Below are 16,209 nucleotides of genomic sequence, written 5' to 3' on the forward strand. Positions count from 1 at the left end.
ATGAAACATGCCAGCTACTATGGATAACTTGTTTAATACAACTTAGCTCAAATGATTAATTTTACAGTTGATGCATGCTCTGTATTCAAGTTATTGAGTATAAGAATAATACTCAAAGATTGAGGAGCCAGCAGTGGAGAACAGCAGAAAATAATACTGAGGGAGTCAACATGGAGCCAAAGTTCATGGCTTAATGGAACACCCTACAGTGGGGTAGATATCACCCCCAAGTTATCAACTCCACCAAGTACTCAAGAGTTCCTGCTTTTATAAGATTCTCTCTTCCAAAAGTACTCAGAAATCACAGATGTAAATTTAACAATCAATTCAGAAAACTTAGACACAATACAAAATCTCATTAATGGTCTATTTAAGACAAAACTCCAACACGATTCCGAAACACTTATACCTGGAGAATGGCTACTTCATTACGAAGCTGACTTTCCTGTTTAGTTGGAAACCTCATCTTGTCAATGACTTTGATAGCCACATCTCTTCCAGTCTTCCTATGTTTTCCTAAACAGAAAGTCAGTGTCAGCCACCAAGAGGTAGAAGCAATTTATAGCTATTAAATATTACAGCAGAAATTCCTTTTAGGGGAAACCAGTATATTCTGTCAGGTGTACAATATTACCATATTTATATTTAGAATTGCAAATGGCATATGAGTAAAAGAAGTGATCAACCTCCACAGGAATTCTGTAGTTTAAACTTAAACCAGTTACTACTCTGCTGTCAGGTATACATACACTGACATTAGCTGTATTGGGTGGAGCTTTTGCTTGTGCAAGGGACTTGCACATGAGCAAGTAATAACTGCTCCACAGAATATTGCCTCTCCTGCAAAATCAACAACAATTCAAGGCCAAAGTGAAAACAGATCGACACACCCACTGTAGTGGTTTCATACTTTCATGGGCTCCACGTGGACAGGAAATTACACACCTAATACTCTTTGGGAAACATGAGAGCAACTAGGTACCCCAAAGAACAGCAACACATTTAACACCCGAGGCAGTCTGCTGTGATCAAAAAGCTCTAAAAGGTTGTGGTAAGAAAGAAAATGTGGTAAGAAAAACACCATTGTGACAGCACCACATATTATTCCTTGCTGCAACCTGCATCAGCTCCATGAGAAGCATTCTGCAATACACAGCGAGGCTGTGTCCAGGGCTAAGTGAGGAGCTGTTCACGCTTGCCCAGCTTCTTCACAGCTGCACAACTGGTTCCTTTCAGTCACATCAGAGAGGTTAATGGGATCACACACTGCAAGGCCTTGGCAATCTGAGGCATTTAGTACTAAACTATGACAGAACAGTAAGTCTGCACCAAAGAAAAGTGTCGTTTTCCACTCAGTGAAGGGTTTGGAAGCCATTTTAGGAGAAGGGGTGACACACACAGCTACAGTGCAAGTGGCACAGAAGGTTCTACCAGCACTGCTGTGGGGAGCCCAGCCACACCTCAGCAGCCAGCCAGCCTCTCCTGCTGCCCCCTGGTCAGCACTGGGGCCAGGGCTTAGGCAGGGCACAGGAACTGCTCCACAGCTGCTCTCTCTGCCAAGGCAGATGTTAAACTACTGCACCTGCCTTTAACATCATCATGAATAAAGAGCTTAACTCCACCAGATAAAGGAAATTATATTGAAATGTAGCACAAATACAATCAATTACAAACTAGATGCAAAACACAGAAGGCAAATGCTAGATTGCTAAAGAATGTAAAGCAAACCAATCCATCTAACAAAACACCTAACTATATAAGCTGGACTACAGCTAAAACTTGCCCATGAAGAGTAACAGACAAGCAGCTTGAAAATTCCTTTTGTTAAACAAAACACAGCCAGCCAGTTTTCAGTGCAAGTTTTACATCAGCAAGAAAATGTCAAGAGTAGTTTTATCTGTCTCCCTTTTTTCAGATCTTTCAAACTAATTAAAGTTTGAAAGGAAAAGCAGAGGGAAACTGTTCTCACTGATACAGGGAGTTGGATATCTATATCCTATAACTTTTGATTAGCAATTTTGAAAACGTTTGTCAAGAATAGGGGACACAAAAAATGCAACAAAAAATAAAAACCCAATCCAAACCCCACAACAATGAAAGCAACCTAATTTTTCCATTAATTGTTACCATTATTTCAGTATGACTACACAGGTGCAGATAAGCCAATATCCAAAGTTACCAGGTCTAGCCTCTCCAAACACCAGCAACAATTAAGCAGTGTGTAGAGCCAGAAAAACCACAGTCTTTTATACTGTCCTCTCATACTCTTTCAGCTTGTGATTTTATATTAAGCAAGCATATCTGATATATTTTAAGCCTTTATTCAGTAAAAAAAAAAAAAAAAAAAAAATCAATGAAAGTTTTTTGTAAGTGTTTACTACACTTATAAGCAATTGTAAGTATTGAATCATGCAAAACATCAAGCTGAGATTTATCTACAAGGCAATTTAGGAAAAATGAAACCCAGTCATTAAAATAACAACTGTCTGCATTTGTTAATTTCTATTCATAAGAGAGGGAGGATATTTTGATTCACACTATGCTTTAAGAAATGCAGAGGGGGCAAAAAACCTGATCTCTTTCAAGAGTGATGTAAAACCAGACCAAACTGTATTTCCACCAAGCAGTTTAGAAGTAATAAAGTAGCTAACTACACAATTGGCAAACAGAAAAATCAAAGCCACAACACTTCCTGATTAGAAAGAAAATGTGACAGAAGCAGAAAGATTACCACTTGTAAATCATTACTTATGACTTTTTCTCTTTCCAGATTTATGGTCTGTGGTTTTCTCAACACTTGAGATATAACACGAGATTAAAAAAAAAAAAAAAAAAAAAAAAAAAAGAGATAGAAACAGAGTTCATATGCATTTCTAGTATTTCTCTTTTTTGTGATGACATATTAAAAACAAGTTATATGCTGCAACAGAAGGTTTTAAAAACTAGGTGATAATACTAGACTTGAAACCTAGGGCTAACATGCTTGACAAAGAATACCTCTTTCTACTTTGCCCTGCTGACAGAAATTTGTTTGCATCAAGTATGTCAATAACATGTTTGCATCCATATTGTCAAACCATGAACTATGTGTTTTTCTAATTGCTTTTGGCCACATCTCTCAGGTGTAATTCAAAACAGGTATAACTGACAGCAAATATATGACTTCTAATACTGTAAAGCACAGTGTTAGAATCTGCAATTTAAAAAAATCATAAAGCATGGTCAAATTGGATTGCTTTGTATTTTACTGTGGCCAAAATAAAAATGCATATTCTAAACTGATTGGGATGCCAATGCAAAACTGTAAATGCAAGAATTTATTTGTAAGAAATACTGTACATTGAATTGCAGAACCACGCAGCAAAGTAATCCAAACACAACTTTTAACATGATTTAACTTCACCTAGACATTCCAGATACAGCTAAGTAAGTATGGAAAGGATAATACTATCAAGCAGACATTCTACCTTAATAAATGCTAATGGAACATAATGCAATTTACCTCCATATACAATACCAAACTGACCAGAACCCAGCACTTCATCAGCAAATATTTGGTACACAGAGCTGATATCCTAAGGCATGAAAAAAAAGAAATCACAAATATCAGGAGTCATTAAAATGTTCAGGACCACATTAGGTATTACTGGCTAGGCTGTAATTATATCTGGCATTAATCAAAATCTGTAAAACCATCATTACACTGAGGAGTGAGAAAACGCAACAAACTTCTCCTGAAGAGGATCCACTGAGCTGCACCAAAAGCAGGGACACACATTCATAAAAACTAACAGCCATGGCAGGTGAGTAGGTAACTTCCTGCGCATAACATGGACTTCTTTACCTAAGTGCTCTCGTGCTGCTTTCTCATCCAGACACTGCTACTACCAATTACTCTGTAATACTCAGTCAATAAACATCACTGTAATACAATGCACATGACTCACCACATTCTCCTGGACCTGGCAATTTGAAACAGAGATGCTTAGAGACAATTCTTCTGTAATAAAGAAGATAAAGCCAAGTTAGTAAATAAAAAGGGCAGACTTTTTCTAAAAAGAGTGGAAAAATGAGAATCAACCAAAAACCCTTTACTGACTTCTAAACCAGAATCGGTGAAATGATTTTTAGTTGCAGAAACTTCATACTCTGGAACTCATTAGATAAATAACCCTGGAAGTTTTGTTGGGACTATTTGTCTATTTTTTGTCCTATTCCTGATTACAAAAACAGTAGAGCAATACAAGTGTGTACACAATAGACAGCTGGAGAACCAAAAGGAATAGTAATTGTATCATAGTTCATTAAGTGAATAACGATTTCTGGTAACAATAAAGAAAAATACAGGCAAGAGGAGCAGGTAGATCCCTCATAGTCAAATGAATGTGGCTTCTTATCTTCTGTGGCACCAAGATATACAGAATTAATGCATAAGAAAAGGAAACAAATCAAAGAAATCAAGTAACAGAATAACTGATAATTAAAAAGGCAATAAAGCTCATAAGATTAGAAAAAATAAAATCTTTGTTTTATCAATAAACTACAGAAGCAAATCAATCATTGAAACATAAGGGCACATTCAGGAAGATTATATAATTTCCAAGTAAATGTATCAGATAAAAAATTCTTCAGTCTGCAGCAGACATTGACATCAATTTTTCATTACAATAACACTGATGCACAGGCAAGAAGAGATATGCCAAGGAAGGTAGGAAATACCCTTCTCTTTTGACTTCCAAGGTCAAAGTAAAGCATCTCAGAGTAGCAGACATCTACCACTTGGAGTCTGTTTCTCTGAAGGCATTCCAGACCCAACTGGATGTGTTCATGTGTAACCTGGACCCTGACTTGTCAGTGGGGTTGGACTGGATGATCTCCAGAGGTCCATTGAACCCTCACAATTCTGTGATATTATGTTAACTTAAAGAACAAAAAGAAGTAATTCATCTACAATGTAGCTAGAAAACACACTATAAACTTACTAGCACTTTGAAAAGAGCCTTTATCCTAAAGAGAATTTAGAGAAAAAAGATGTCTGATTTTTGCCACCTCTGCTTTATCTCAAAGAAGAAATTTACAGAGAGAAGACAGGAACAATTACTAATTGTCAAAGACATACTGAAGTCCGCATCTGAAATATGAACTCTGAGTCTTGCAGATGCCTACTGATTATTGACTACAACCAAGTCAGTACTGAAGTAACTGTACAGAACACAAGGGAAAACAATAAAGAAGTCAGACAAAAAATTCCTAAGATGAACAAAAACTGCTTCAAGGTAACTAGAAAATAAAGATACAGTTGTGAAAGTGTTTAACAGAACACACTAAACCCTTCTCCACAGATGGCTACAGAATACGAAATAACTCTGAGGTAAAGAGTGAGTTCTTCCTTCCAAATAAATCCATTTTTCTAGTGTCTGAAATGTGCAAGAATAAGGGCTAAGAAGCAGTCACTTCTAAAGAAATTAGTAATGCCACAATTCCATACAACTTCTGCAGCAGGTAGATTCTCTCTACAGTAGGCAGGTTTCTTTCTCATTTTAGCTCAGAATCACTCCACAAAGAAACAGCCAACCCCAAACATCAGGTAAAAAGGATGGTGGTTACAAAGGATTCTTTGCCATGGGTGATACTGGAAGAATATCCTCATTTCTAACTACCTCTGGCCACAGTGGGGTATATAAGAATTAGATGATCCTTTGCGGACACTGACACTACAAATTCCCTGCTGCTGCAAGTACTTCAAGCACTAGCAATGTCTCCCTCCTACTTTTGGTCTTTTCATTTAAAGGCATGTATTTGAGACTTTTCTAAAATTAAAATCTAAGGGCCCTTGAGATACAGTTCATGATTCACAAAGTGTAGGAAGAAGAGGGATGAAGAGATATTTTGTGGCCTTCTGAGAGTTTAAAAACCAACCTGAGTTGCCTAAAAATATGGAAATACCACTCCCTGACTCACTACAGTTTCTTATACTCCTAAAATACTAAACATATTAAAATACTTCCTCTCAGTATCTACCACTGCAGTTCTATTCCCTACCAATGTCAATGGAATGTTATTATTTATACCTGAAAAACAATTTGTTTTGGAAAAATCAAGTGTCTTGCAAGTCTGTCAGCAACAGTAACCCTTAGATGCTAGACAGCAAAGAGAATTTTTGTGTATCTACATAGAGATATATACGTACATATATATATGAAACCAAAAATTCCATATCAAAAATGGCATTTTATGTGTGTACAAAGCCAGGTATGAGGTACCATCTCCCAGGTATGTTTCTTCACTGTAATTACATACCAAAGCCAGTACTGGCATTTCAAATTTTACTATTTTAGACCATTGCTGCATTTGCAGGAAGTGCCATTACCTCAGACTAGCATTTACATGCTCTTAACTGCTGCTGATGCAGAGTAGCCAGATATCAGAAACAGAGAAACTGATCTCAGAATCTACTGTAAAAGAAAATTTTTCTGCAAGGAGATAAAAGAGTAGATGGAATTTGGAATGAAACTGAAAAGTAAAAGCATAAATCTCAGTACAGAATGAGAATGAATGTTGTTGCAAGGAACAAGGAGATGTCTTAAAAGCAAGAAAACAATACATAAGTTTAGTGGAGCCTTGATAATGAATATAATCCTATGCTAGATGAAAAAAATGAGGGAAGGTGCATAAAAAGAAGAACAGGGTACTTTTTATAACTACCCACAGCTTCAAAAAAGTTTTTAACATCGCTGATGGTATTAATATAGCAACACTAACTCCTTTCTTCTCCTTAGCTACTGATATCTCATAGAATTTTAAAAATATAAACATATATAGGTACTAACATAAAAAAAACAAATTTGTTTCTTTCAAAGTGTATGCATGTAATCTGAATATATTTATTTAGTTATGAATGTTAGAAATATGTAATCTGTACTCCCTTTTTACATCTGCATTTGTTATTAGTGGTCCCACAATAAAACTCTGCACTCTGCATTCATATTGTATCTGATTCTTTACTACTTTCTACTACAAAGGATTAAAGGATTTGCCCACCCTCCACAAACCTGAGTCATTTTTAGAGACTCATGGCAAATGACAAACCCAATTCAGCAGTACTTCAACAGACAGTACTTCACTCTAAATAAGCCCTGTTCCCAAAGGAATCACTACCACCAGCAGCTTCAGCACATGAACAAGAGCACCTCACTGCTTACTGTGATCTTTCCCTTGTCCTGCAGCGGTGCAAACGCTAGGCTGAGGGGTGACTGGCATCAAGGCCTGGCGGATGGCCTTCTCCCAGCTCTGAGCTACGTCAAGTCCCACTCCGGAGGCAGCAAGGACTGGACTGTGATGAGCGCTGCCATTGTTCTCGCCAACAAAGTACACCATCGTGTCAGTGATGATCTCAAAACAGTAGGGGTTGCTGCCCTGCACCACATGTGAAAAATCTCGAGGCTGAGTCACCTGGAGAATTTCTGAAAGTGGAATCTCCTGAAGAAAGATATTAGAAATTTAAAAATGAAAATGCACATAATATTTTAATATACTAACACCCATAACTGCAAGCGTCGCAAAAAACCAAAATTAAGTAAATCAAAAAAACAAAACTGAAACACCAAGCTTCATAAATAAAATTGAACTGTGCATGACCATTGAACACCAGTGTTCTGAATATCTATATGCAAGCCTAGACAGACTTTAAGGCCCACCACAGTTCCCTCCATACAACTATTATTTGCTACTCAAACTACATTAATGTTCATCATGAGACACACCCGCACTGCATGGGTAAGTGATGCACAAATAGAGAATGATCATTTTCTCCTTGCAGTTTATACAGCTTAGGCAGAGAAGAGCAGGTGGGGGAGAAAGTGAAACACTAACATTAAGAAGAGGATGCAGCTAATCAATAAGCACTGCTTCGTGCATCAGAATAATTTTGGGTAAACATAATATCTGCTAATATCTATATTATCTGCATACAGATACTATCCTCTACCTGGTCAGTTTAAGACCATGGTACAAGAGTATTACAGAACAGATCTCATGGAAGAAATGGTTTCACGTTCATGCTAGGTGGAGGAGGACATTCCACATCCATGGGAAGGTGCAGGTGCATGTCACTTGCAAGAGCAGTGAACAGGCAGATGAACACCAGGCAGGCATTAGGAGGATAAGAGACAGCAGCTGATGGAGATGAAGAGCAAATAAATGTAAAGGCAAAAACTGTGAATTACTTTAACAGCAAAGACAATCAAATCTAAGCAGTTAAAACAAGGGGTGCAAAGGGACAAGTGAAAGGACTAAAAGCAGTGACGTAATGGAGCAACAAGCAAGGAACATATTTTACCAGCTGTGTTTTGAATGCACAGGGCAATACAAGTATCAGAGAGGTCTGAGAAGAGACTGCATTGGTCAAGATAGGAATGAAAAGGATCTGGGCAAGTTTAGCTGGGTGTACAGAGAAAAGGCTTGATCTTAGAGATGTTATAAAGGAAGAAGCTGCACGATTTGGACCCCCACCTAAAGGCATAAGACAAGAAAGGGAAAAGTCCTGTTTACACATTCAAATGCATTTTCTGAATATTCCACCACCAAACACAATCCTACACTGACAATACACTACGCTTAAATTATATAAACATAAGGCTATACAGTAAATTTTCCTATAAAGCTTGCTTGAAACTTTCAGTTGTACGGTAAGGAGTAACTGAATTTGAGGAATGTTGAAATAAAACACATAAGCATGCAAACTTTCAGTCACTACTCAGACAACACAAAAATTCAATCCTTCATTCAAATGGCTGCCAAAGAAATTCTCTGGTAATTGTGAGGAAAGCTTAATATGCCAGGTAATTCAGGAGAACAGTACATGCAAAAATGTAAGGAGAGACATACTCAAGGGAATTAGAGCAGGAGCTGCAAGCAACTTCTCAGAGTTAGTCTTGATCCTTCTCACTTACAGGCTTTGGGCAACAATTAACCTGGTCACAGTTTTGATTCAAAAAAGAGATGGGAAAATGGAGATAATACGTAAACTGCTCACAGTAGACTTCATATCTATAAAGCATTGAATAAATCAAGTGAAACAAAATTATTACTCATCATTAATTACCTTGTAATATTTTGTTCCAGATTCATTTTGAAATAGTGTGAGGCATTTGCTGTCCAGTCTCCAGTAATGTCTTTTTCTCTACAAAATGCAGAGTACAATTACATAAGGAATAAACCTTTCATATGGTTTTTGCTATCTCATTATTTAAATTAAAAATGCTTTAAACTACTGTGATAATCATTCAAAATTATTCTACAATAATCTCAGACTACAGAAATGAAAAAATAAACTTTGGGAAAAAATACTTTGTCTTAATTGAAGAAGAAGCTCAAAAATTATTTCCGAAAACTAGCAAATATCACTTACCTTCCAGCAAAAGCAGTGACAACAAGAGTTACCTCATATAGGAAAAAAGAGTTACTAGACAGGCTTTACTCCAGGTGCATATTCTCACAAAATCTGAGCCATTCAAATTTAGTGACAATTGTGAGAGTCATGCTTTCTCCCTTCATGCCCTCATACCAACATTGCAAGGTTCAAGCACTAAGCAAGCCTAACAAGTCCTTAATTCTTCCATCAATATAGAGGCAAAACAGGCATATTATGAGATTCAAATGAAAAAAAAAACAATTTAGGGAAAAAAAAAAAAAAACCAAGACAGACTACATAGCCATTTGTTGGAAGTATCCACCAAAAAGAAATCTCCCTGACCAAAAAGTAACATGGATTAACTGTTGTATATAACTGCCTTATAATTTAAGCAGAAGAATATTCTTCAAAACAAAGAAGCTTTTAGAAAGCTACTATGGTTGCATGAATCAAAGTATCTGTAAGATACTTTCCTTGCACCACGCTGATGTAGTTAGAAAACCACTTCCATTTTTCTGGGACAAAAACCAAGACCCTTAACCCTAACTTAGGATGACAAAGTTTGAAATATCATTCAATTACATTTCTATTTTATAAACTTTGTCATATTAAAAGCAAAGCTGTTTTGGTTTTTTTCCATATTTAAGCAGAGCTTAAATCACTTTACTCAGGGAGAAGCTAAGTCAACCTATAGGAGTTAGACAGAGAAAACTAGATCAAAAAATGGATTTAACTAAAAGGAGTTCCCAGAGAGCACTGGGACAATGGGTGAAAAAAAAGGTGTAAACCCCTCATTTCAACATATATGCTCTTTATTAAATTGTGAATCAGGAAAGACTTTGGAGAGAGGAATTAAGGAAAAGGCTGGTAACTTACTCAGGGGTTCAGAATCTGCCCATACCCTACTCTGAGAAAAGATGGGACCAAGGTTAGAAAAAGAGTAAAGATGATGACACAGAAACTTCTCATTTTAAAGAATGAAACCTCTTGTTATCAGGGAGCACAAGAAGCACGCAGATCGTGCTGTTAAAATGAACCTGTCTGGAACTGATAGGAAGCCCAGTTGTTTCAGGAATAGGAAGCAGTCTGACACTGCTGAGAACAGAACGGCCAAGGGAAATAGCCGATGTTGTAATGCCCAATACGGAAGTCTCCTCCCATTAGGAAGCTCTGTGAGATCTTGTTTGGCTGACTGTCCTTTGGGTCAGGATACTTCATCTGAATGGCCTTTTTAGTTGATGTCATTGAGGTAGCAGCCAGACTGACAGATGAAGAAAATCAAACTAAACTGAGTTGTTTCATCAGATCACTGTTCTAAGGGGAGGCTCAAAACAAACAAAAGTCCATGGGAAAACATACTGGTTGTACTGAAAGTTTAAATCAGAGCTGAATACCAGGTCTGCCCTGAACAGTTCTGCTAGAACTATTCACCTATGTCTGCTACCTGGCCTTAGTTTTTCCAGAGCCAGCTGATGATAATTGTGACTTTTACGTAGACTTGGCTGTTACCATATCTAAAATACACTAGATACTTATTTTGGATTGTGATAAATACATTTAGGTACTAAAAAATTGTACCTTAAAGAAATGGTTTTTAAGGTAGTTTCACAAAGACCACTTACAGCAGTCAGTTTAGCTGACAATCACAAAAAGTGAAAACATTACAGTATAGAGCTGCCTATTATCACCTTTCAAATTGATTTCTTCAGAACTTAAATAACTGTGCTTTTTTAAATTCTCTAGGCGTCCTCCAATCAGATTCCACAGAGATAAAGAATGCAAAAGTATTTCTGCTGCCTTTCATGAACAGTCTCAGTATGCTATAATGCTCTCCATGAGATCTGGGAACTTCTTAAATTCCTCGTTTTCATTCATCTACCAAAAAACAAGAGGACTGATTCACTTCCTCCCATCAGACAATACTAAAGAACTCTGTTATTTTGCCTTGTCTTCCTCCTCAATACACAAAAATCAAGTAGCTTGCCTACTCAATTAAGGTAGCATTATTAGTAGCACTGGTAACAAACAACACAGTCTTTTTGGGGGATGCTTGCTTACATACAGTCAAGCCACAACTCTTAGAGTGAATTGCTAGAGGAATTAAGGGTTCCCATATCTACACATAACTATTTACACACACCTAGATCATTAGAATAATACTCTCAACCATTTCAGTACACAAAATATTCTTATGAATTCCACCTCTTCACACAGAAAAGAACAGAACAGAAAAGAGACAAGTATTCCGTAGAACAGAAAAAGAGACAAGTGTTTAGTTCGACTACTAAAGAGAAAGATGACACAAATTATTCTAAGTTACTTTCTCAGGAAAGCTGAAATACTGCATATGCAATTCATTTGAGGCAATGTAGAGATGCTTTTCCTTCTTAAAGGGGAGAAGGAAAAGTACTGTTTAATCACCACATGAATTATAATTGAATAAATTATACTTTCTGCCTGGAACCAGATTTCTTTATAATGAACATCACAGCTAAATTCTTTCAAATTATACTCTAATCAGAAATAAAACACACTAGTTTAGAGAAATAACTTAATTTAGGAAGAAACTGAAGTAACTGACCAGGTTGTCTCTACTAGTATAGTGGACCATCCATCCTTCTTTCACCATTGTACTGCTCTTCCTCTTTGTGTGTTTGATTGACTGTACAACTCGCATGAGAGGAATGTTATTGCTTGTTGAAGGACTAAAAAGAAGATACAACAGTTTAATATGGAACAAGTTAAAATACAACAGTACTGCAATTATACTTGTTTTACGTATTTAGTCCACAATTTTCAGGAACAGACAACTTTTCTTCCCATGCAGATTTAGTTGATGGATGAATTTGATAAGGCATCTGAGCTCCTACTAGGTCTTCTAGGGCAAATATTTCAGTACTTAAGGAACAGAGAAGAAACACACTGGACTGAGGAAACCTACAGAAATTATCCTCTTTCAAAACAATCTGCTGAGACTGCTGGTCTTTCATGCCATTTTACACCACAGAAATATAATTAGCATCAGCATAACTATAATTTCTTATTGTCTATGTAAGTTGATTATGCTGCTTCATAATATTGTGGTTAATGAAGGTCCCTATCAAAGCAAACTTTCAACTTAAGAAAACACAAACCAGGGTGTGTTAAATCACAACTGTACTAGAAAATTCTGTCAATGCTAAGGTATATTAACTGTCCTGCAGACACAGGTTTGATAATCTCTAATATTCTGAGAGAGCCATTAATTAAACATACAGGTTTTAATAGCACTGAAAATGAAGCTAAACACCGAGGTGCCTGCCTATACCAGAGCTCCATGTGTGGCACTAACAGACACATCTGTAAACACACATTGTGAGGTAGTTCCAAAACAAAAAAAGTAAGGATGCCTTAACATGGCCTGCTACGCTACAGGATGTAGGACTGGCTACAGGATACTGTCATGCCAAAAACCTGAATTGCTTCAAATTCAATTAGAAATAAATGGAAAAATGCTACTTGGAGGTAGATGTTGCTTCCCAGTCAGGAGAGCCTTGAGCTATGAATCACTGGAAGCTGGAAGGTATCATTATATGCTCTCCCTCACAAATTTGCTATTAAGCCCTGAGCTACACTGATGTTTGACCAAGAACAACTGTGCTTATCTTATTAAGAATGACTAAGAAAATCAGGATGACACTACTCAGAATAATAAAGAAATAAAAGGATCAAATTTGATTTAAGGAACTATGTTAACAGTTATTAGATAAAAGACTTCAGAAACATCACTTTCAAGATAAATAAAGCAAATTATTGCATAACATGCATAGACTACGATGCCAATATTAAAATATCCCAACTAATGCTGTTTAAACCCACACATATATAACAGTAACTAAATTAGGCTCAAGTAACAGAGACCTTAACCACACATTAGCTTTGTTAAGCTCTAAGTTTTATCCTGCACTAATAATCTGGTTGCATTTCTTCAATAACTGTCATAGCATAACACTTTTTCCAATTAGAAGAGGCTATATTCTTTTACTCTATTTATGTCTCAGATTTTCTTGAGATAGGAGAATTTTACAAAGTGTTTTCAAGCTAAAAAAAAACCCACACAAAGGGAAAATACACTTTCAGCAATAAAACTGGGCTAATTGGAAACGTTTTGCTCACAATATTGAGCAACACATATCCTGAGCAAAGAAATCCATCCTGGAACTTACCTGATTGTTTTGACAGCTTCCTCATCTTTGTCTGCATCAAGATCAGATGGATCCATAAAAAAGATTTTGTCCTCTGGAGGAGAGGGCTCTTCAGCATCATCTAGAACTCTACTACCATCACTGTTCATTTCACTGCTATCAACTTCCATCGGCATATCCAAGTCCTGCCCTGGGCTAGCAGGTTCTGGAAACAACACAAGTCAGACATTATTTCACAAATACAAGTAAAAAAAAAAATTCTCCAAAACTCAACTTTGCTTTTTTTTAGTTAACACTTATGGAAATAAAAAATTACAATCACAATATACAAAATCTTCACACACTTGCTGTAAGATGCAGAGTATGCTAATGAACATCATCAATTTCATTTTGCTAAATGCCAAGGCAAGAGAGACCCAACTAAACACAAACCATTCTGAAAGAGACGGAGTGAAAAGCCTAAAGTCTACACCTAAATCTCATTAAGTAATTCTGTTCCACAAGTAATCACGACAAAGTAACCTTCCAATGGCTAGAGATGACCCAGAGAATTATTCCTGTGCAAATGAAATTCTCCATTAACAGCAACACAGCTCTGCTCTCCCTGGTCTTGTAGTCCATAATAAGAAAAGTAAGAAAGAAAAGGGGAGCTGTGGAATTGCAGGAAAAGAGAAAAGCAGAACAGATCTTATTCACCTGATTTTTTGTAGGCAGAAATTTAGTGTTTTCAAAAGCTGTACAACTTGTACTGTGGAAAATTAAGAATTAAGACATAAAAATATGTCTTGTAATATGTCTGTAGCCTTTTTATGGTTGTTTTTTTGTTTGTTTGTTGGCTTGTGGTTTTTGAGTTTGCTTTTTACCTGGGGTGAGTTCAATTAAGAATGGAAGAAAGAACAAAAAATAAATTGCTCTTTATGTCTTCAGAAGAATTACATGAAACCATAGTTCACAAACTCTGGGGCCTTTAGCACCTTAGCATCACAAGGGCAGTAAAACCAGGCTGCATCAACATCCCATTGCACTTTGCTGTTCACAGCCACCAACCTCAAGATCCAGGAAAGAGCCTGGGAGCTGGAGAAGGTTCGCATGAATGGATGGCATCTATTGTGCAATGGCAACAGACCCTAGCACAGCTGTTGGCAAGCCTCTGAATCAAGTTGTACTGTTTGATGCAATCTGCTCCACATCACCAATTTTGTTTCACTAAAAATTGTGTGACAAGGCAACAGAGCCACAGAATGGCTGAAGTTGGAGGAGATTTTTGAAGGTCACTTGGTCCAACAACCCCCTGAGTTCATTTCTCCCATCTGTTGAAGTCCTCAGGATAGCAGCACAAACCCTCTGTCATATCAGCCAGTCCTCCCAGTCACCTGCAAAGCTGCTGAGGGTACACTGCCCCATCAAGATCATTAATGAAGATGTTAAATGGGACTGGACCCTTTACTGGCCCCTGGGGTACACCATGAGTTATTTGCCATTGATAATCACTCTCTAGGCCCCCCCATTCAATCAGCTTTTAATCCCTATCTACTCATCTACCTCATATTTCATCAGTTTAACACTGGTTTAAAACTTACAAAAATACTCTAAACATTCTTCCACAAAGTGTTCTGCACATTCCTCTTTCAATTCTGCAAGGACTATGCAGAAAGCAGTCCTACTTCATTGAGGTTTCCAGAAATTAGGGTGCAGTTCTTTCTTTTGGTTTGGCTTGGGGTTTTTCTCCTTTCTCTTTTACCTCAAACACCTCAGCTAACTCTGGCCAGTAAGATATGAGAAAGTCATAAAAAATGGCACATGTCTCCAGATATTAACATTTTAAAGTATGTATTTCATGGTGAAAAATGAGCAGACCAATCACAATAGATCTTCAAATTTTGTACATTGGGGTGGCTTCTAGATTTTTCATTTCCATTAAGCAATCCCAACAAAAGCATAGTGAACTTGTCAAGACTGATTGAAGTAAAATTTAAGTCACCAGAGTGTAAGTTTTACAGTGAATCTTTTTCATTTTAACTCAAAAAACTGGCAAGATAAATAAAAATACATCAAATATTCAGAAGTGAGGGAACTAAATACTAAGGTATTTGGTTTTCAGCCACAAAAGATCTCTCACTATTGGAAAGCATGTTTCTCATCTTACCTCCATTGAAAACAACCTCTCCAAGACAGTCTCGAGGTACTTTAGGTGCACAGCGTTTGTGACAGTTGAATCTGCAATCTAAAACAGCAGATAAATAAGCCCATGATATCAGAACCTGACTCCCACCCAGACACTAGCATTTATCATTCACTCCTTCCAACTCTAACTTCAGATTCATATACTTGCATGTAGCTGAAGACGGCACCAATGAGGTCACCTCCAGGAGGAAATTAGCAATCTTGTCCTTATGTCACATGTTGATTTGTCCCACCACTATTTATTATGTCAGTACTTCCCCTTCCAGTACAAAATGGCTTGCTACTTCTGTAGCTTCTTCTGCAGCTATTTTTTCCCTCATGATGTAACTTCTCCCATTCTTTCATTTGTTCCACATCCTTTTTTCCATTGCTATATGATTTAACTGTCTCATCTCTAACATTTTTCCCCACCAGCCAACTAAGACTTGC

General features: G+C 37.0%; 1 protein-coding gene across 1 annotated transcript in view; it reads right to left on the minus strand.

Moving 5' to 3' along the window:
• The window catches only part of PRKD3 (protein kinase D3), a 44,039-nt gene that overhangs the window by 6,929 nt on the left and 20,901 nt on the right, over positions 1-16,209 (minus strand). Inside the window, exons 7-14 of the mRNA XM_063151877.1 lie at positions 15,743-15,820; positions 13,618-13,801; positions 11,994-12,117; positions 9,104-9,181; positions 7,203-7,479; positions 3,948-4,000; positions 3,503-3,575; positions 410-516 (exon numbers count right to left, since the gene is read on the minus strand). Coding sequence (XP_063007947.1) covers positions 410-516; positions 3,503-3,575; positions 3,948-4,000; positions 7,203-7,479; positions 9,104-9,181; positions 11,994-12,117; positions 13,618-13,801; positions 15,743-15,820 — 974 coding nt within the window. The remainder of the gene's footprint in view (positions 1-409; positions 517-3,502; positions 3,576-3,947; positions 4,001-7,202; positions 7,480-9,103; positions 9,182-11,993; positions 12,118-13,617; positions 13,802-15,742; positions 15,821-16,209) is intronic.

The sequence above is a fragment of the Melospiza melodia genome, chromosome 3 (genome assembly GCF_035770615.1).
Source record: "Melospiza melodia melodia isolate bMelMel2 chromosome 3, bMelMel2.pri, whole genome shotgun sequence".
Lineage (NCBI taxonomy): Eukaryota > Metazoa > Chordata > Aves > Passeriformes > Passerellidae > Melospiza > Melospiza melodia.